General features: G+C 41.1%; 1 protein-coding gene across 3 annotated transcripts in view; it reads right to left on the reverse strand.

Moving 5' to 3' along the window:
• Positions 1-2,548: 2,548 nt before the first annotated feature.
• The window catches only part of spock1 (SPARC (osteonectin), cwcv and kazal like domains proteoglycan 1), a 111,301-nt gene continuing 92,847 nt past the window's right edge, over positions 2,549-21,002 (reverse strand). For all 3 annotated transcript variants that reach the window (XM_042419698.1, XM_042419699.1, XM_042419697.1), the window contains 5 exons: positions 9,547-9,666; positions 9,014-9,235; positions 7,705-7,767; positions 5,930-6,067; positions 2,549-3,996 (listed from right to left, as the gene is read on the reverse strand). In XM_042419698.1, coding sequence (XP_042275632.1) covers positions 3,800-3,996; positions 5,930-6,067; positions 7,705-7,767; positions 9,014-9,235; positions 9,547-9,666 — 740 coding nt within the window. In that variant the 3' untranslated portion in view covers positions 2,549-3,799. The remainder of the gene's footprint in view (positions 3,997-5,929; positions 6,068-7,704; positions 7,768-9,013; positions 9,236-9,546; positions 9,667-21,002) is intronic.

Consider the following 21,002-nt stretch of genomic DNA (forward strand, 5'->3'; position numbering starts at 1 on the left):
AATAGATATTTACAAGAGAAAATGACACTGTACTATGATAGAGATGATAATAAAATGTTGCCCTTGAGGTTTATTCATCATGAGTGTATTTTCTGGGAGCATTTTATGCTTTTATTAGATGACAGGAAATGAAGAGAGAGAGAGAAATGGCCAGACTTGTATCAGTGGTCATCACCTTTAACCATTAAGCCAATAGAGAACCCCCTAAAAACCATATTTTACCAACTGTAATGTGAACTAGTCCAGCAACACACCACCAGAGGGCACTGGTGTCACACACTGCGTTTAGAAATTCAAGTCACATTTGTGTTGCATGAAAAATAATGGATTTGTCTCAGGGAGAAACACAGTGACAATAGCATTAGAGCTCCTGGTGGACAAGGTGGGAGCTGGCTCTGAAATATACAGTAGCAGCAATCAGATGAGAGGAAAATAAATTAGAAAACCCAAATAGGTAAATACATTTATAGGTGTGAGGGTAATGCGACACTACTTTTAATGTGCTCTGGTTTCGCCTGACTGCTCATCAGAAAGTTTCAATTTAATTTATCACCGTTGCCAGGGGTGAAGTCACTGGAACCGCTTATGAGTTGTTTCCTGTTTAATTTATTTAGCAGAGGGATACACCCTACAATTTACTGCTACCAGAGGGACCTTACTGGCGTTGCGTTAACGAGAACAGTATGATCTCTTTCTAAATTTGCATATTGGAATAGTGTTGCTGGTTACCACATCCACACGAATGATCCAAGAAACCACCACCAGGGGGGCATGAGGGGGGTCTGATCTGTTCAGATGCTCCACAAGCTGGCTGCTGCAGTGGCAGCCGAGCATGTAAGAGAGTGTGAGTGGAAGTGGTGGGCTGTGACAGATTAGGGAGAGATGATCCCTACTTATTACAATGTCTCTGCCAATTACATAGGCAGGTTTTAGACCAGTGATCCTCAAATCTGGTCCTCGGGCTCTGGGGCACTGCTGGATTTCTATTCTGTCAGGTAGTTAATTGCATTCCCATGTGGTTGCATGTTTAAATCGGTCAACTACAATGAAAGCTACTTGGAAGAAGCAGCAGCAATCTGAACCCTGAGGACCATGGAAGACCATTTGGACCTTTTCACCTATGAAAGTGGCAATCTTGGCACATGGTCCAGTGTGCAAGATGAAGCCACAGTATGAGCAGACTCCATTTGCAGCCTGTTGTTATTATTTAAGTGCTCTAAACCTCTAAATATTAAGAAGATGCAGCCCAAATTCAAGCTTTATATAACAGGATATTGGTTTGAGTGGGTGAAAGCATGGCTGCTTTAAAGCTGCTATACTCAATCATTTTAAATGAACAACGGATAAAATGACTCAATGTGATGTGAAATGTGCCGTTCATAATGACAAACCCACAGACAATCACCTGACTCTGCAGTGCCCCTCAGCTCTGCGGAGAGTTTAGTGTCATTCCGTTTGATTGTTTTGGTTTACTGTTTTGACTCTCACAACTCTCATCAGCATCATTTTAAGCAGGCAGCAGGTTTCTACAAAAATAAGTCTAAAAACCCTTTGTTCCAAAAATGGGACCAATCTCCGGTCTCCATGGAGACCCTGGGCCGATGGGAGGATCAATGAGATAGAGCAGCCATCTGTGGATAATAAAAAAGCAACCAATAGAGAAATGAAACAGAGGAACGGAGTGCCCTGAGGATAAAACACAACCACGCACCTCCCTTACTGAGATGAAGATGGAAGTCACTCCAGGAGAATGAGTGGGGGAGAGCAAGGAAATAGAAACAATAATGAGAGTGAGTGTGACGAGGGTTGAAAGTGAGCGCTGGTTTGTAATAAATGTGTCTCGTGGTAGCTGGAGTTTCAAGTTGGGAGAGGAAATAAACTGCCACGTGATCAAAAATGTGCATACTTTAAAAAACAATGCAGGATAAAGCAGCAGACTGTGCATGTGATTAAACAGAGGAATGAATGAGACGTTTTCTTTACAGCTTTTGTCATGTGGCCTGAGGACAGAATAAAGTGCTGCACTAGCCAGGGTCGCAGAATTGGGTGATTATGAACTATCCACAGCTCCGAGCATAATTTGATGCACATAGTTAAGTCCATTGTCTATTGTATCTGACAGTGTTGTGACCTGCTGAATGTGCTGTTTCAAGCCAGAAGATTCTGTTGTTCATTTAGCATCCGATTGTTTGTACAATGTGTTTCCAAAGTGCTGAGTGGGCTATTTCAAGCCAGTGGGGTCAGCTGTCCCATTAGCCAGTGATATTGCAATAACACTCATTAAGCTTTTATGTTCTTTTGGGCACTGCTGCCTTTGTGATTCTTCTCTCTCAAAGGCAAGTGATAAAGAGTATTTTCTGCTGCTACAATTGCTGCTTTCTCAAGGCTGGAAAAGTTCAGAACTGATGGAGGGATTTGATTGTTTACTGCGAGAGAAATTGGAGCTTCAAGAAAAATAAAACCATAAGCATGAGAAACAATCAATTACTGTGTGCGGTTTCACAGTGAGGAAAGAGATGTGAACAACAGACACATGGACACAGACCTGTAAGTTTCAAAAGACACCCAAAGTGCCACTTTACTTAAATTTTCAAAGTTACAAAGAAAAGTTCACTTAGTTGACATGGTGAAGATTTCAATTTAAATCACTGAACATATCCAATGTTGGGAGGCAGAACAGAGCCTCTTCTCTGCTCCCCCGACTTCATGTGTCCTCCCAGCTCAGGAGCAGCATCTTCCTCTAGTGTCCATGCACAGTCAAACAGCCTCGGCAGCCCTACTGACCAATTAATAAAAGAATAGCTGGCTGAGACGCCGCAGATTTGGACTGTAGGCCTTTGCAGTTCGCTTTTCTACACTGCTATCTGCTCTGCAATGCAACTTCCTACCTCCTGAGATTGGGAGAAGAACCAAAAAGACACTAGACAGCATCAACATAGCAACAAAGTATTGTAGCAGCCAAATAGGCATCACTTTCTGTTTGAGATGCATAGAGCTAGACCTGGCCAGGTAAATCTCTCTTTTACAGAAACACGATGAGAAACATGCAACAACAACGACAATACATCATTATTCTCATTGCTTCCTGGGCTTTCTGGGACATTCAAGATCAACGATTAAATAATTTACAATCTTCCATGAAGTAATAGAGAGAGAGAGGGAGTATTTCAGAGCCTGGGAGTGTGGCAGCGGTTTGCGGAGAACATCGTTGAACACTGGGAGGAGCCCGACGGTGGAACACAGAACATGATAATGAACCGCTGATGGAAGAACAGCAAAGGTAATCCACAATTTGGCTTTCCTGGAGGATTCATATTTACATCCAATACATCAGCTAATGTATCTGGGCTCACAGACTGGCCAGAGGCTCTGACACGGACATACAGAGATAGAATAGAGAGACAGAATAAGAGAAAGAAGTAGATAGAGGGGATAATAGAGAAAATAGACATGTGAGCCCATGTCAGAGGAGGTTAAAGATTGCAGGTTTTGAGGGAAGGTAGAAGCAGAAAGTGGACAGCTTGAGCTTGATTAGGGGCTTGATAGTTGTTGTTGAAATCTAATAGGCTCTCTGTTTTCTGTCTGAGGAAAGAGCAAAACACTTAAAAAGGAAGAGGTCGGATGAGGTTCACTGAAGAGAGAGATTTGGATAAGGGACAGGGATTACAGGAGCAAGTTCAGGAGCCAAAAGATGGACCACTGCCAAGGTAACTGGAGGAGAAATTGGAATGGCTTCAGATCTGTGCTGAGTTAACGGAGTTTCCTGGTCGGCTGATGGCAGAGTAAAATGAGAGAGGAGCTACCAAACGTAGCCGATCTCATCATCCTTATCGTCTTCCTCGTCCTCGTCATCTTCAATGGCTCCTCGGGGATGGATCCGGCCCCGTCGCTTCTTCTGCCGGCTCCGCCCGCTCTGTGATGGCTCCTCCTCCTGGTCGTCAAGGAGAATGACTGCACCGCCGCTGCCAAAATCCCCCGATGTCTCCTGGTCCTCGTCTGTAGGGAGATGCACAAACAACATAACAGCATAAACAGACAGGTTAGAAGCACAGAAAGATCCTTGTGTAACGGAGTCGGTATAGCGTGTGATTCAAATAGTGTAGGTTCATTGGCTCACGGGTGCCTTCTCTCACAAATAGTATGCACAAATGTAGGAAATTCATATTGATATGTTCCCTGTGTGAACATGCTAGTGTAATGACCTATTTAAATGCTACAAAGAAATGTAATGAGTCGGTGTAATTCATTTTACAGAGTTTAAAGGACAGGTTCACAATTTTTCAAGTATGTCCTAAAACAACAGTGAGGTGCCCAAATGAACATTGAAATAGGTTTTTCTTGTCATAATGATTCCTCCTCTTCATACTATACTTGATATGGCTCTGATATCCACTTGATATGACTGACTCAGACTGCTGAAGCCTCATGCAAGCTTCAGATAAACTTTTAAATGCATTTTTACACAAAATGACTGTGTAGACACACTGTGGATTTTGGCCCCCATCACTTACATTAAAAGCCCATTTGAAGGGGATCTTTTAATAGCCAGTATGAACAGGAAGAATGATTACAGTAATGAAATCCTCTTTCAGTGATCATATGGACACCTGACTGTTGTTTTAAGATGGACCTGAAAAACTGTGAACCTTGAATTGGTCATGTTGAATAGCGCACTCGGCAAATAAGCAAGAAATTATCTTTTTCTAGAGTGCTGAGTCAGAGCTGAACAAGAATCATTATCACAGCTGCTGTCTTCAGCATTTCACAAACCTGGGACCTAAAAATCCTTCTGAACTTAGTTCAAAACAGCCAAATTTACACCTAGGTACAAGTGCACTCTGGTTGAGTGGCATTTATATTGTTAAAATCAGCTTGGTGTCCTTGTGTTTAGGCTACTGAGTGAAGAGCTGCTGCATTGCTACCTGTTTGTTCTATGCAGATCGGTATTGGAGAACTCCGGGCTACTTCAGCCTGAGGCCACTCAGCCAGAGTTAGATTAGCTTGTTAGACCAGAGACAAAGGACTGCTGCTGTCAGTGTGTGAGTGTGTGTGTGTGTGGGGTGGCTAGAGAGACAACTCATCAATATTGGAAGCTGCAATTACTGGCTTTGGACTAGACTGGCATTCGAGTGAGCCATAATCTGTGACTGTGAGTTGGCTGTTTGATTGGTAATCAGTAAGTCTGCCTGCATTCTTTCTTGCTAATTGTTGGTCTTTTTTCCCCACAATGAAATTCCACCGCCATTGATTTGCAGCAAGTACTTGTTCTGGCTTTTTGACCATTCCCTTTGAATTCCCACTGCTGTCTTGTATACTATGCTATTCTTTGTCTAAATGCATCTTTTTTGGGCCAGCATCAGCCAGCAGTTTAAGTGTTTATTCTCCTCCAAAAGGTGCAACAAAGTCACCACCACAAATTCTAACAAATCTTTTGATATCGCTCTCTGCTGACAAGTGTGACAAATTTCCCTACTTGACTTGCAAGATGCTGGTGTTTTAGCAAAGCTATGTGAGCAGAATATCAGAGGCAGATAGAAACAGACATATGACTGGCTCCAGAGGCATGCTTAAATGATCACTGATGCGTAGATACTGGTAAAGATAAGGAGAGACAGGGAGAGATGTTGAGCAAAGAAATAGAATAGTGTTGTGATTGTGGTGCTGTCTTTGTTTAATTATGTTATGTTTTAAAACGAAACTCTGCAGTTTCCTCATCTGCAGCAGCAGCAGATTACAAAGGAAGAGAAAAGACAGACATAGAGCAGTAGTCCACCTGGATCAAAGCGCTAACTCTGACAGACAGCAAGACAAATTGGGGGCAAACGCAACACAACCCAAACCCTTGTTTAGCTATAGTGAACGTGAATGTGGGTGTGTGCACGTGTCAGTGTACTGTGTGTGTGTGTGTGTGTGTGTGTGGTGGTCTTACCGCAGTTAGGGTTGCCTTGTTTTCTGGAGCCAGCGATCTCGTTGCCGTATTTGTCCACACACCAACACTGACCAGTGCTGCCATGACACTGGGTTGGTTTGAAGTAGCCCTCCTCAGTACAGCGAGGAATATAGGAACCTAAAGATGGAGAACAGCAGAGAAGAAGAACGAGTGACAGAAGGAGGTAAGAAAAGAGAGAGAGAAAGCGTTGAGAATATTAGACTGACAAAACTAGATGGTGGAATCTGATCCCTCCTCAGCAGAGGTTATGTGTCCTGTAGTTGTGACTGAAGTTCTTGTGTATTCACAGAGGGAGATCAACAATCAATTACTGCTGTGAAGGCTGCAGGACAACAACCATACATTCTGCTTAAGGGGAAGCAGTCACTTTCAATAACACACACACACATACACACAAACAAACACCCATTTTCCGTTACCTTCATTTGACCCAGTCCGAGCTCATTTTTCAAGCTGTTTTGCTGTGAGCAGAAACACTGAATGATCTGCCCGACGGGGACGGATGACATACGTACAAAATGTCAGGATGTGCTTCGTATTGTGGGTGTGCCGTATGTTTAATACTACTCATTCCTTTTAACTACCTGAAACTAGAGCTGCCTCGGTTACCGCATTACCACGGTAACGCAATCACATCACGCCCACAGCAGAGTCAAGCTGATCACCGCTTCACTGCTGAGTGAGCGGCTCAAGCGATGGGACATTAGTTATTCTCACAGGCTTGACAAAAAGAAAGACGTGACTGCCAAATGCCGACCAGTATTCCTGCTGCAAAGTCAGCCTCTTAATGACAACACTGGAATAAAAATAGACATTTAGACTATAGAGGCTATAAGGAATAGACTGCGAAACTCGAAAAGTCTATAGAAGAATATAATCTGAATATAGGACTTTTTTTTCCTTGAAATACATCTGAAAAAGTGGGGTCTTCTTATATTTGGGGTCTAGACAATTACCTGTTCAAAACATCAGATATTGTTTTTGAATGATTAAAGTACTGGTGTAAAACTGACTCCTACATGGAGTGTTGCATTATGGGTTGTTTGTAGCCTTAATGTTGCTAGGCTAGCAAGTGTCTTAAAGTCTGTTTATAGTCAGCGTGTTAGAGTCAGTCAGCACTAAAAGTGTTTCATTAGTCCAGTTTCACCTGCAGGAGTTTCTGAAGGTTTATGTAACGTGTTTTTCTGCCACAGAGGAAATAAAATTCACAACAAGTGAAAACGAGTCCAAAGTGTCTTCTGATGTCTCTACTGCAGAAACAGAATATGTCAAGCTGCCAAATACCACTGTGATAGATGATAAGGAGCTCAAAAACACAAACAGGCACTTATAAATGCTAACTGCCGGAGAGAATAAATTTTTAAAAATAATTTTTTAACACTTCCAAGAGCCTGGTAGGAGAGTGCGAGAATGTAACTATACTATACTTTCCAAAAACAGGTGTGGGAAGGGGGAGGGGTCGTCTTATAATCAGGGCCGCCTTATATTCAGGCCAATACAGTATTTAGAAACCAATTATTTTATAGCATCTGAGGTTTAAATTATTTTTTAATGGAGGTTACCACAACGGTTTGAATGGCTTTGCTAATATGTGCAGTAAGGAAAAAAATAATGCTGCGGCAGCTCTACCTGACAAAATGTTAACCAGAGATACACATCATCATTTCAGTGTGTATGTGACAGAGTTTAAGGTGAGCATGCTGTGTGCTTAGACAGCAGTAAATTACTGTCAGCTGTCAATCAACCAAACTGACCTATGAGGCTCTTCCTTCGACTCTGATTCTGGATCCTGCTCTTCTCAGTTTGGCAAGGCAATCCTACAAACAGAGAACATACACAATAGTTTCATTAAAAGAGCTCCTCCTCTCTTCCAGCCAACATAATTGAACTGAAACAGCTCTTTCCCTGTCTTATCAACTATAGTTACTCTCACTTTCATCTAACATCCTCTTAAATTGGTCACCCTCTCTTTATATTCCTCTATCCATCCTCCTAAATAGCCACTGTCCTCACATCTACTACAATTTATGTCTTTGCCTGAATCTATTCTTTGTCCTTTCCAGTCCATCATCCCCTTAAAGGACCACAGTCTTAATTTTGCTTGTTTTAGCCTAATCAGAGCAAATTGTGCATACTTGAACATAACTGCCAACAATTTCCCAAATCAAACTATGATCTTCACAGGAAAATGTACCGTTTTACAACCTGGGTTTTATTGTGTTTGCCATAATTCCTATTGGTTGTGCACATTTTAATGACACTAATTCAGTTGGCAACATCTGGAGACATGATGGTAATATGCTACACAAGGGCAAAAACAATGAGCGCACAATGCACATAATCACGCAGGCTATGAACAAACCTACAGTTTTACCATATTGTCTATACCACTTAATTAGAGGTGAATGTGAAAATGAGCACACCTAAAATGTCAGTAATATTTTTTTATTACATAGAAAAACTGGGAATGGTAGGTACAGAATAACTCAGCTCAACCAGTAAGTCATCAACAAAACCTCATGGATTTCTACAACAAAAACATGATGTAATAGTCTTAACATTTGCTGTATTTTTCTTCTAAACAAGTGTGGTAAAATTGGCTTGTTTACAACCCGATCTGATCTTTTCACTGCTTATCTTCCTGTTGTCTTGCACCAGAGATGTCATCATGTCCCCAAATCTCAGTAATGAAGTTATGTAGTAAAATGCCATCATAACAAATAGGAAAGATGGCCGAAATTACAAAATCAAATCCAGGCTGTAGAAAACTAAAATCTCCTGGAGACTGATTTTCCACTTTCCTGCCTTCAATTAGTTTCCAACCACTTCAGCAGTAACTAAAAACTGCTTCAAGTGAGCATTTTGTTACTTTTGTTGTGTCGTATAATCATTGTGTAGAAATTGACTGGTCTGAAATAAGCACAATAAAATAAACCTTATTTATCACATTACTACTTCTAAACTTTACTTCCCTCCCTCTGGCCCTTGTATCCTTTCCCCACCTCTATTTCCAACATCAAGTTTTTTTTTTTAAACTCTCCATTCCTCCTTTCCCTTACTCACCCTCGGGCTTCTGGAAGCAGTAACACCATTCGTTGTTCGACAGCTTGCCGTCTTTGAAGGAGTCACAGGAATTAAAAAGGGGCTTCATGCACAGCTCATACTTGTCCAGGTAGATGGCGCTCAGCTCTGATTGGTCCAGCAGGAGGTCGAAGTTCATGTCTAGTTTGTTGAACATCCAGCCCAGAGAGTCCTTACAGATTGGCAAGATGCTGGTGTCAAAGTCTAGAAACATTGCAGACAGAGGCAAAAATAAAGAAAAAAAGATTGAAGTAAGCATTTTTTAAACTGCAGGACATGCCCTGGTCATTTAGATTTTTATCTTTTTCAAGTAGCACACTGAGATTTGAGTGCGTGTGAGTGTGTGGTGGCTGAGCTGAGATGTGTTGAGACATGTTGACATCGCAAAGAACAGAGCAGGGTCGCTGTCAACATCACTACCAGCTCTCATGAGGACTGAAAAGCGTAGCTGTTCAACAGCAAAGGGCTGTGTGCACACATGCACACGCACACATCTTGTGGGGGGATGTACTCACGTCCAGTGGTGGCGTCAAAGCTGTCAGAGGATATGAGGTCTCTGTTGGCGTCGAGGTGCAGAACTCCGAACCACTCCTTCAGTCTGGCAGCCAGACTGTGAAGCTGTGCATCTGTGCAGGCTGCACACACACACACACACACACGCACACGCACATACACACGCACACACACACACACACACACACACACACAAAATAATGAGGAGAGGGGATTCTATCAATCTGCTGCTGTCATCAGAGGAAAAAGAAAGAAAACAATTCTTTTCTGGCTTCTTATCAAACTTTCATTTCATTTCTGCTGTGTACTTTTCCTTATTCTTTCTTTTCTTTTTCCTCATCCAACTCTTCTCCTTGAGTAAACACAGTCGAGTGATAACAGATACCGAACCACTGCTATCTCTTGACAGTTACCATAGGAACCCCATCTGACACACACACACACACACACACACACACAGACACATAAGTTATCCTCGTTAGGACACTGCATTGACTTCCATTCATTGCGGACAGGCTAACCCTAACCTTAACCTTGGTCCCCATGAGGACTATTGGTCCCAACAAGGTCGGAGTTTATACTGGAAAAGGTCCTAATGAGGTAACAAAAATGTGCGCACATAGACACACACAGAGAGGAGTTTCCTTGTCTGTTGTTGTTTCTATCTGTTTACCATTTAGTGTTCCTGTTCAAATGAGTGATTTTATCCGTGTGGGGAAACTACACATGCATTCTCTCTCTCTCTCTCACACACACGTGGACAAAGGTGTATTTGAAATCACAAATGTCATCTGGACCTCAAGTGGAAAATAAAGTGATATCTTGCAGTGAGAAACCACTTGAGCATTGTGTTTTATCCGGGGCGAATCTGTGTGTGTGTGTTTGTGTTTTTATGCGTGATCACACTCCACTGCACAGCCAAACAGAAAGCTCATCCAACACTGCCAGACATGCTGATGCTATTCTCCATGTTAACTATCCAAAGAGAGCACAAATTGAACATTATTTTTAAGGACATTCCTAATTAAAAATATAACTCAGCCTCTGTCACTGCCTAACAAATCCCTGGTTGCTTGAGCCCTGTGGGACTGACAGGGTCTGCCTGCAATTCAAGCAGACCTCTGCCTCTGCTGTCTCCCTCTGCGTCTCTGTCTGTCAATCTCTGTCTTTCTTTCTCTCTCTGTCCTGCGTGTGATTGGCATATTTTTTCCCCCGTTCTGTTTTCTTTTGAGAGCTTGATAACGTGCCTGAAGGACAAGAGCCATTCTCCACCTCATACTGAGCCTGCCAATCCAAACTCTCCGGCTTTATCGTGGAAAATAGAAAATGTAGAAGGAGGTTGTTAACATTCCTGCGGCTCTCCTGTTTTCAGAAATTAGGCGGTTCACTGTCAAACATGCAACAGTTTCGAGCGTTCAAAGAGTCACGTATGAATACAAATCACAAGGATTCAGTTAAGAGAATAATTTCAAATTCTTGGATATTGGACTAGAAATTAAAAAAAGTAGAAATTAGACACAGACAACCCACTATCACTTGCATGCAAATACAATGAATCCTATATCAGGAAAAAGAGAAATATCATCTCATCCAAAGTCTCTCTCTCTCTCTCTCTCTCACATACACACACCACACATACACCAGAGGTATTTACTCTAATGGAGAGAACAGAGCAGATTGGCCACTGTGTGAAGACCTAGATCACACTCTGCTGTCAGTGGATAAAGTCGTCTGCAGCATGACATCAAAGAGGTGTGTGCGCACCACACACACACACACACACACACACACACATACACACACAAAAGAGCACGCCACAGAGCCAGAGGGAATTTTTATGCAGGTATTTTCACTCTGGGCCGAGAGATGTTGCCACGTCTCTTTGTTAGAACGGTTTCAGTTTTTGTTGAGTCATTCTCCCCCCATCCTATTATCGAACCGTGTTCTGCATCCAAGCATGTATGCATGTATACACACACACACGCCCAGTATTTGATAGTTATATTTTGGGATTGTGTCATTATTGCAGCTGCTATAAAAACAGTAGATGCCCCCACGTAACAGATGGGAGCTGAGAGGAGGAAAAATAACATCTATCTGGCCGGCAATCCATGTGAGATTACCTCCAGAATCCCAAGGTGGTCCGTGTGTGTGTTTCTGTGTGTGTGTGTGTATAATATAAGCCTTCAGGACCAGACAGATAACACTTCAGAGTGCTCTTTATTTCCACGGTCTAGAGCAGAGAAAAAAAGTGCAAAATACCAACAGCTAAACATTATTTGTCTTCACTTCCTGAGTAAAACTCGGGCAGAAGTGGAGTCTGTAGCTTGTTCTTTTCTGAACACGACCCTCAGAGAAAACTTTATCCTCCTATTCAGTTATATGACCCGTTCTTCATCCTCACATCAGGTTTTTCCTTCATTGTCTTCCATTGTGTTCCCACCCATTGCCATTTGAATCACTCTCTGCCTCTGTGATTCTTTTGTTGCCTTTAAGGACTTCTTGCTCATTTCCCTCTATTGCCTGTTAATGTCCAATCTCTCTCCTCTCTCACTCTGTCAATTTTCTGAGATTCAACAGAAGCCACTTATCACACCTGGCTGTACCTAACTCAGTTTCTCTTGACTTAGAAGACACTTTGATATGCCCAGCTCTTTCTATTTCTTTCTCTCACCTAAATTGCTTTGAGTGCTTCATTTCCCATCTCTCTCCTCGCACACACCCCTATAGACTCCAAAGATTTAAGTGTTTCTGTTTTTCCCTTTGATATCCACTCCCTCTGTCCTTCTCCTGCTCCTTCCACTTTTTCTCCTTTTGACTGCTGCTTTGACAGTCTCTGACCTTCTCTCCATCTCTTTCTCTCAAGTCTCTTGGACTTTGCACTACGGCCCTAAATGAGTCTCAGTGGACCCGTCTTATCTCTTTCTCCCGGTGTGACCCAAATTGTTTCGGACAGGCCCAACATTGCTGCTTCTGCTACAAGTCCTTTTGCAGGGCAATGAGTCAGAGAGCTGGAGCTGAAAACTGAAGGACACAACGCGATACATCTCAACAAGATAAAACAGCCTGTTAATCGTTCCCCTCTCTCTCTCTCTCTGTCTCTCTCTCTCTCTGTCTCTCTCTCTCTCTCTCTCTCTCTCTCTCTCTCTCTCTCTCTATATATATATATATATATATATGTATATATTTATATATTTATGAACCACAACAGGGTCAGGCAGGCTTAAAAATGTCAGAAACGACATCAAAGCTTTTCCACATGTGATTGCAAAGGTTGCACTGTTTCAACAGAGCTGTATTTGATGTGGAGACCAACAAGTGATGTGGCTGCTGTCAGTAGGATACTTGATCAAATGTCTCATAAGCGCTTCACAGCTTGACTCAGGCAACATATTGACCCACCTCAGAACTGGACCCAAGAGTTTGCACAAACCAGGGTATGTCCATATATTCAGATTTTATACAGTTTGCTTCGTTTTGGATTGAAAAAAATCATTATGCCATATGTACTGTATGTCTAAGGTGTAGAGATATTTTACTACAACATTTGTACAGTAGGTCATCAGATCTACTTATTATACAGTATATTGTACATGTACACTAAGTGATTTATGGCTCCTACAAGGGGTAACAAAATCAGAGGGGTGTTGAGATGATTCACTGTTTTTCTTTATGATGCTGCGTAGTTTGACCTCTTCAGGCCTGAAAAATATTCAAATCCCTTTTAGGTGTAAACATTGTTTTATTTCAAGATGTCACACTGTGTAGCAAAGCTGTTGGGAGCTACTGAACTAAATGCATTATTTGTCTGGCTGATTATGCTGAGCCTTCGTCATTATTCATTTGACAAAATGTGTTTTTCATTATTATTAATTCGCTTTTTGAAGACGTATCTCATGTTCCGCTTCGCATAGCAGATGTTCATTTTGCAATGCTCCAAATTAATTTGATTATGTTCCAATTTATAACTATTTTCCAGGACTTAATAAAGCAATAAATTCTCAACAGGGCCATGTTTTTTTTCTTATGTGATACTGTGAAACAGACTATGACCACACAGTAATAGGAATGATTTCGTATCATTGTGTGGGAATAGTCCTGGGCCCTGCAAAATCATAACTGGTCCAACTGGTGAAACCAATTGTAAATACTCACCTGTTTACCATGGCAACCACATGAAACTACTCATGACTCACAGGGAAAACAAAAATTGCAGCTGGAAACAACATTTGGACCTTATGAGCCATGAGGAAATGGAGGGTCTCTTGTTATGATTTTAGATTTAGTAATTTTAATGTTATTGAGTTGTTGCAATGAGAATGCAGGTGATGTAGCTAAGATTTGCAGCAGCCAGAACAGCTAGAAACTTTTGAGGTTGCCGTTTTAGATCTCAAGATCAGTTGGAAAAAAATAAAAATCCTTTCTGCTTGACAGCTACTTTCTAATTGTTCCAGTGGAGATGTCCATGTGTACAGAGTCAGAGATACAGTGCAAGAGTTGCCTGGGTTGATGTTGATGCTCTGCTTCCAACCCATCACAGATTGTTTGACTGTGAGCTTCACCCAGGATGAAGTGGTCGTAGAGAGCCAGTCAGAAACACCAGCTGCTTTCACACAGGAGAAGCTATCGATCAGAGCTGCGGATCACATTTCAGACACTGAGTCATGGCTGGGAACTACCTTCTAATCCTTCTTCCTTTCTCCCTACTTCCCTCTCACCCTACATTTCCTTGCTTCTGCTTTCATGTCTGTGAATTCATCAGTAGGTCAGTAGAAACTGGCAGAAAAAAAAGGAAAAAAAACAACAACCCAGAAACCACCAGTTTTTCACAAACAGACGCAGACACAAACTACCAGCTATATGTGGAAAAGTACAGCCAAACTGCAAGCCAGCGCACAATAATGTAGCAATAAATTTTAGTTTACTTTACCAGTCTGACAAAGATGAAAACGGTACAAAAACTTGCCAACACTACCCAGCATTTTCTATTCTCATTTTTTGTGTGTGTGAGGGATAAACTTCTACTAACTAAATATTAACTAAATATAAATATGACAGAGACAAAACTAATCACTGCAGATATCTTTAGTTATTAGAGAATGCCTCTGTCTTGAATTGATCAGAAAAGACAATCCAACACAGAGAAGCAACTACAACACAATCAATTCAACCAACAAATCAAACTGCTGCTAAATGAGATGCATCATCATCATCTGTGCAGCCCTGTTGCCTACAAAGCATATTTGTATACCTCTATTTTGCTTTTATGTTTTGAAGAAATTGTTCATCCAAACATCCAAACATCCAGAATCTACTCTGAGATTTCACTTAATGTTTTTCTTAATGTTTGTATTTTCACTTAAAAAAAGTTTTACAATTTGTAGCATTTGGATTTGGAGCGCATTTCCTTAACTTTTGTGCTTTTGCTTTTCTATGTGTTTTGTCCTTCAGGGCCACCGTAAGGATCCATTCCTTATACTCCACAAAAATCAAAGTGTGGAGGTCAGAGTGGATATTTGGGCATAGAAAGCACAGGACTTTGACACTGGAGACCAGGTTTTGTGTGCTGCCTCCCACTTGTTGTTACATTGAGGCCTCTAAAACAATTGGAGCATATTAAAGATGAGGAAGATTGTGGTTTTGGTTAAAAATTGAAATTGAATGTTAAAAGTGCTGCTCAACTGGATAAAAAGGCAAAAAGCAAAGAAAATAACACCAAAAATTAAGCCAAATATGTTTTTGTAATTTTCTACAATTGTGATGCTTAATAGTCTACTATGATAAACATAACAGTGATGCATTTTGTGTATATGCCACAATGATTTCTTTTTTATCTTACCGATATTCAGAATGTCTCTAATGTAATGAAAACATATTTTTTAGCAAGATATTAGGTCTTCAAATATTTAATCAAACACCCAACCACGTCAACCAATCATTCATTCTTTTCAAATGCTCATCAAAAGTGTCATTTTACTGTACACATTTTTTTCCCTCGTATTGCTGATGATGGATCTTTTTTGTTCCCTTTTACTTTGGCACAAACATGCAACAATCTTAAATCATCACCATATGTTGTGGCTGCCATTAGGAGGTAATTGAGTGCAAATTTTCCCAAATTACATATGGCGGCAATTCCTCCCAGCTGGTTTAGGTCATGAGACAAACGTTTCCTCCAGACTTTCTATTACATTACTCCAAACATCAGGAGTCATTGGTCTTAGAATTTCTCCAGGGGTCTCCTTTATCATTTATAAATGATTGACTAAGTTTGTCATATAAAAGGGAAGGAGTGATTCTAAATCCAGACAGAGGAAAGGTGGGTGGTGATCACCTTGAGACATCAGGAGCGTGGTTTGATCCAAGTGGCAACAACCATGGCTTGAAATTGAAGCCAATGCAGAAGTCCCTTAAAGTGCAATACCACCGATGGCTGCTAGAAGATGGCTCCAACAAGTCTCCAGCTCCAATAGACTCCCATCGAAAAAGCGTCAACTTCTCTCATGAAATACTCAATAAATTTGTACTCATAGTACAAATTTATTGAGTATTACTCATAGTCAATAAATTTGTTAATGAGTCATTATGGTCTCAATCTCTAAATTCTCTCTAAATTTGGGCCCTTTAATAAGTGTGCTGGTGGTCTTTTTGGAAATTATTGCTCTGTTAATAAGATATAAAGATGAATAGTAGCTTTGATGTCGGCCATGTGGGCATTGATTGACAGCTGTGATTAACGGTTTGCTCCCTGGCTCCAGGACTGGCACTGAGTCCGACTATTGTTGCAATGTTTTGGTAAGTTTAATGTTATTTGATAATGATATCTGCCATGTTAGTTAGCTAATGTTAGCACAAGTCTGCACTGCTCAGTATTCCCAGTAAGTTAGTGTTAGCTTCGGTCCGAGGTAGCGGTGCGTTTCCAGAGCGTGAAAAGAAACATCCCACACTTCTTATTTGGAAGATCCTGGCTCCAAATGGAAACAATGGTGCTGACCGTAAGCAGCCACTCTGGCCTTCACACTGGCTCCAGTGCAAACCAATGGGTGACGTCACATCCATCTTTATATACAGTCTATGGTTTGATCAGATCAAGATGGAAGGCAAATGGAAAGGCAGAGACAAGCGATGGAGGTGGTGGAGTGAGGTGACACTTCTTAACAAGGTAACAGAAGGAGAAAGAATTGAACTGAGACAGAGTCAGATAGGAGACATGAGGAAGATAGAAGGTCAGATTCATTAAAAAGATACAAGGCTCTGTTTGATTTTCTTTGCCCCAAGCTATCAGCCCTCCAGAACAATCTGATTGGCACTGACTTAAGGTTAGCCCAGATAATGATCAGTAATACACTGTCTCTGTCGAAGGCCAGCGCAGAGAGGGAAACAGATAGAGGGGGTGAGACGGGTACAAAGAGAGAGCAAGAAAGACAAGCAGTTCAAGTTTTAATGTAAGAGGGAGACTAGTTTTAAAATAAACACAACCAAGTATTTGCTTCTTCAATTGACTCATTTGCTGTTGGGGCTTGGATTTAGGGTCAGGTTCTGAATGAGGTTTCTGTTCAGGTGCACATGAAGATTAAACTTAGTAAGAGGTGATTAGAGAATGGATAATACCTCAAACAGTAAGTCAACAAAAAACAGACAGTCCTCAAAAGTTGACAAAATAGGATAAGCATTTCCTTTTTTCCTTTATTTAGTGCAAGATAAGTGATTAACATGAAAACACATATGAAACGGGTGAGTACAAACAGGAGAAGCAAAGAGAAAATTTTGGGTTATTATGTGCGTGGGGTGTGTGTGTGTGTTAGTGTGGGTAGGTGTTATGTGTGTTTGTGTGTAAGGATATAGAGGGAAGAGAGCAGAAGGGACAAAAGAGAGGAGAGAGAAAAAGAAAGAGGAAGAAAAAGTGAAAAGTGGCAGAGCTGTTGGGGGGAATCTCTGGTTGGGTCCCAGGGTGAAACCAGGATGAGTCAGAACAGATTCCCCCCCACCCCCTCCCCCTCTCTCCCCCATCCACTCCTATCCAACCAGTTTTTTTATAGTTTGTTTGCTTGTCAGTCCATATTTCCCTCTCTCTCCTCCACACCCTTCCTTGCTCTCATTGCTCTCTCCTGCTTTAGGTTGCTCCCAAACCTGTAGGAGGTTGCTGGCCTATTACAGGTCAAATACCCTCTAGAACAGCCCCTACCCCAGGGGTCTGTTCATTTGGGTCTGAGGAGCATCTTTTTATTTGAAGGGGGGTTAAATGGGGACTAGGCCCTCAGGCACCGAGCTGTCCAAACCAGTGAGGACCCCCAAACCCCCTCAGCCACCTGGGCCAGTATGAGAGGGTCCCATCATGCAGAGCCATCTTTTGGTTTTGGGAAATGAAACTTAACAGAGGATATACAGTAAGTATGCAAACCAGTCAGTAAATAAAATAAGTACATTTAAAAAAAGAAAAGAAAAAAAAGGTAATGAAAAAATAAATAAATACAAAAAACAGAAGAAAGAAATAGTTAGGTAAATGGGTTGCTGAGTCAGCAGGTTCGGTGCAGTTTATAGCCTGGGAGTGAAGATGTCTGTATGTTGTTGTGTGTGTTGTCTGGCAGTGAGTGAAAATAATTCTCATCAGATTCATATCAATAAGATAAGCATCTCCTGATCTGGTGCACCTATTAGCAGATATCGTTTTTCAGTGATAGAATAAAAGTATTCACATAAACACTTTCAGATCTGCCATCTCTCTGAAGGCTCTGCCCACATACACGGGTGTGTTCATTTATTCTGATTAATTGGACCTCTGCTATGATGGGAATTACAAGTTCACCAAGGTCCATGTTCATGTAGGAGATGTCAATCATGACAGTCTGTACGTAACCCCATAGTCCTGAGAGATCTAATTAGGCAAAATAAGTGAAAACGTGTGTGTGTGCTGTGTAGGTATTTTATACCTAAATTAGATGATTTTTTGCCACTTGGGGCAGTGGAAACAAGTTGTGAACACAACACTGACATAAACTAACCTTTTATGTTGATATGACGAACTGTTGATAGCAAACAGTTGTTCCCTCCATCAACAATTTACACATCATTTCACATTTACAATATTTATTCTAGTATAGCTCTGTTTTTTTGTCTCTATCAACTCCTGGGGGAAATATTTGGCTCTTTAGCTGCTAAATGCTTGACTGTGTTCACCAGCTAGCAGCTAACTGTGTCTGTTCACTGTTTGGTGCTGGACGGGTAGTGTACAGTGGCTTTTTAGAGCTTTTTCTCTGAAAACAGCTGTCTGCTGCAGTAGAAAGAAAACACTATGAGAATGGTGAGAGTTAACCAAAACAGTAAAGTTCCAGCCTGACAGCTAAACAATGAGCCAAACACGCTGTAATTGATAACTGGTGATAATTCTCTGTAGGTTCAGCACTACCACTGTCTTGTGGTGTCCCGCAGGGCTCGGTTCTGGGGCTCCTGTTATTCTCTTTATATTTGCTGTCCCTGGGACAGATCATAAACAGATTTAATATTGCTTATTATTTTTTTGCAGATGATATCCAACTCCACTTTTCATTCAAACCTAGTGAGGCTTTTAGGTTATCTAGGCCTCTGCACTGTCTTAATGCTATTAGGGACTGGATGGCAGAAAATTTTTTACAGCTCAGTGCTGATAAGACAGAGGTTCTGGTTGTTGCTCCAAAAAGGTTGTCCCCATGATTATGCACAGTATTGGGCCTCTGCTGCCCACTACAACCTATGTAACTCGTCGTTCGACACCCATATTAAGCAGCTGACTAGACCTTGTTTTTTTCCACTTCAACAACTAGTGTTTTTTCATTGTGTATTGTGTGTTTTAGTTTTTCACTTCTTAATCATGTGACTTTGGTTGTCACTTCACCTACCATGATTTCTGTCTTTTTTGTATGTTGTATTATTCCTTGTAAAGACTCAAGTCTATGAAAAGTTCTATAAAAAATGTACTTACTTACTTACAAGTGACACCTCTGACATTACACATTGTCATTTGTTACACTGTAATTATAAAAATTATCAATTATAGCTGCTTTAAGGATTGCTTTGTTGTAGCCATGTAAAATTCCTACTACTGGGTTATAGTTAGGTAATGATTGTGGTCATTGATAAAATAAAAACGATGTTGCCTGTTGGTAATAGACGGGAGACAAGGTCTATGCCCAACAATATCACAACCTCCTCCCTAAGTGGTTTTGTAGTGCTATTATAATATCCCAGTCTCAAGAGGGCACTTGTCAGGAAAAGGTAAACATAGGTTTTTTGTAGTATTTGAACGTATGATCAATGCTGTTCTTTTGATAGTGAGGACAGTCAGAATACATCACACTACAAATGCTCTAAAGGCATTCATCAGGAAATCACTCAGAAAATCCCTAAGCAACCAGCATGTGTTAGGAGAGGATAGGAGGTGTGGAAGCAGAGGAGAGGAGCACAAAAAATTATCTGTCCTCCCGTGTGCTCTCTGTGGGGGTCCGAGACAAAATTGCCCAGAAAAATTGAATTTAGTGAGAGGATTTCACCAGTTCAGCCTGTTTCGCCTTTGTTCAACAATAACTTAAAGAAAAAGAACTATTACTGTAGAAAAACGTTACCATAACCAGCACTGACATAGTCACCAGCAGGAACACAATGTACCGGCTTGACTCTTTGTTTTATATGAGACAGTGATGATGCTCAATGTCACAGCAATGCTGCCTTGGGGCGGATGACAGATCAAACTGAATGTCAGTGCATCTGTGTCAATATGTTAACCTTTGCTGACAAACGGGCAAAAAAGCAACATGGATTCTCTCAGAAATTCAGGTTTATGTGTTCATTAAGAAACATTAATTAGTCATTAAAATAAAGATTACAGAAAATCTAGCAATTAATATATCCAATAAACCTGTAATTATGAGAGATGAGAAATTTCTCCTCATCTCTCAGCTCCTGTCTGTTTCTACCCTTTGCGGGTTATAACACTGCGAAGAGTGTGTAGGATCCATTTGTGCCAAATAGTCATCAATTTGACCCTATGTCAAAAGCTAAGGAAAGGGTTCAACTCTATTTGTAATATTCAACGAGGCATCTTCTGTATGTCACAGTTCTTTTGTGAAATGAATAAAAGGGCGGAAAAATGTGAGAAAGACAAAAAGAGGAGGTGGAACTTTAACCTGACACTTTGAGAAAATGATGGATTGTGGAGGCTTGAGACTGAAAATAAATGAGCATCAGATAGAGATAGGAGGGTGAGGAGAAAGAGGGGAGTGTGGGAGAGACAGGACTGACAAATAACCACTAAAACTCAGTGGAGAAAAAAAGGTTATTATTAGCGTGGTTCAGGCAAAGGTACTCAAAAAAGTATATTTAAAGCCTTCCACGCTACCCTGTCAAATAATAAACAATATTCACCTGACACTCCAAATAAACAATATGCTGCAGCACACACTTATAATCAAAATAGAGGGAGTGA

This window comes from Thunnus maccoyii, chromosome 8 (genome assembly GCF_910596095.1).
Source record: "Thunnus maccoyii chromosome 8, fThuMac1.1, whole genome shotgun sequence".
NCBI classification, from domain to species: domain Eukaryota; kingdom Metazoa; phylum Chordata; class Actinopteri; order Scombriformes; family Scombridae; genus Thunnus; species Thunnus maccoyii.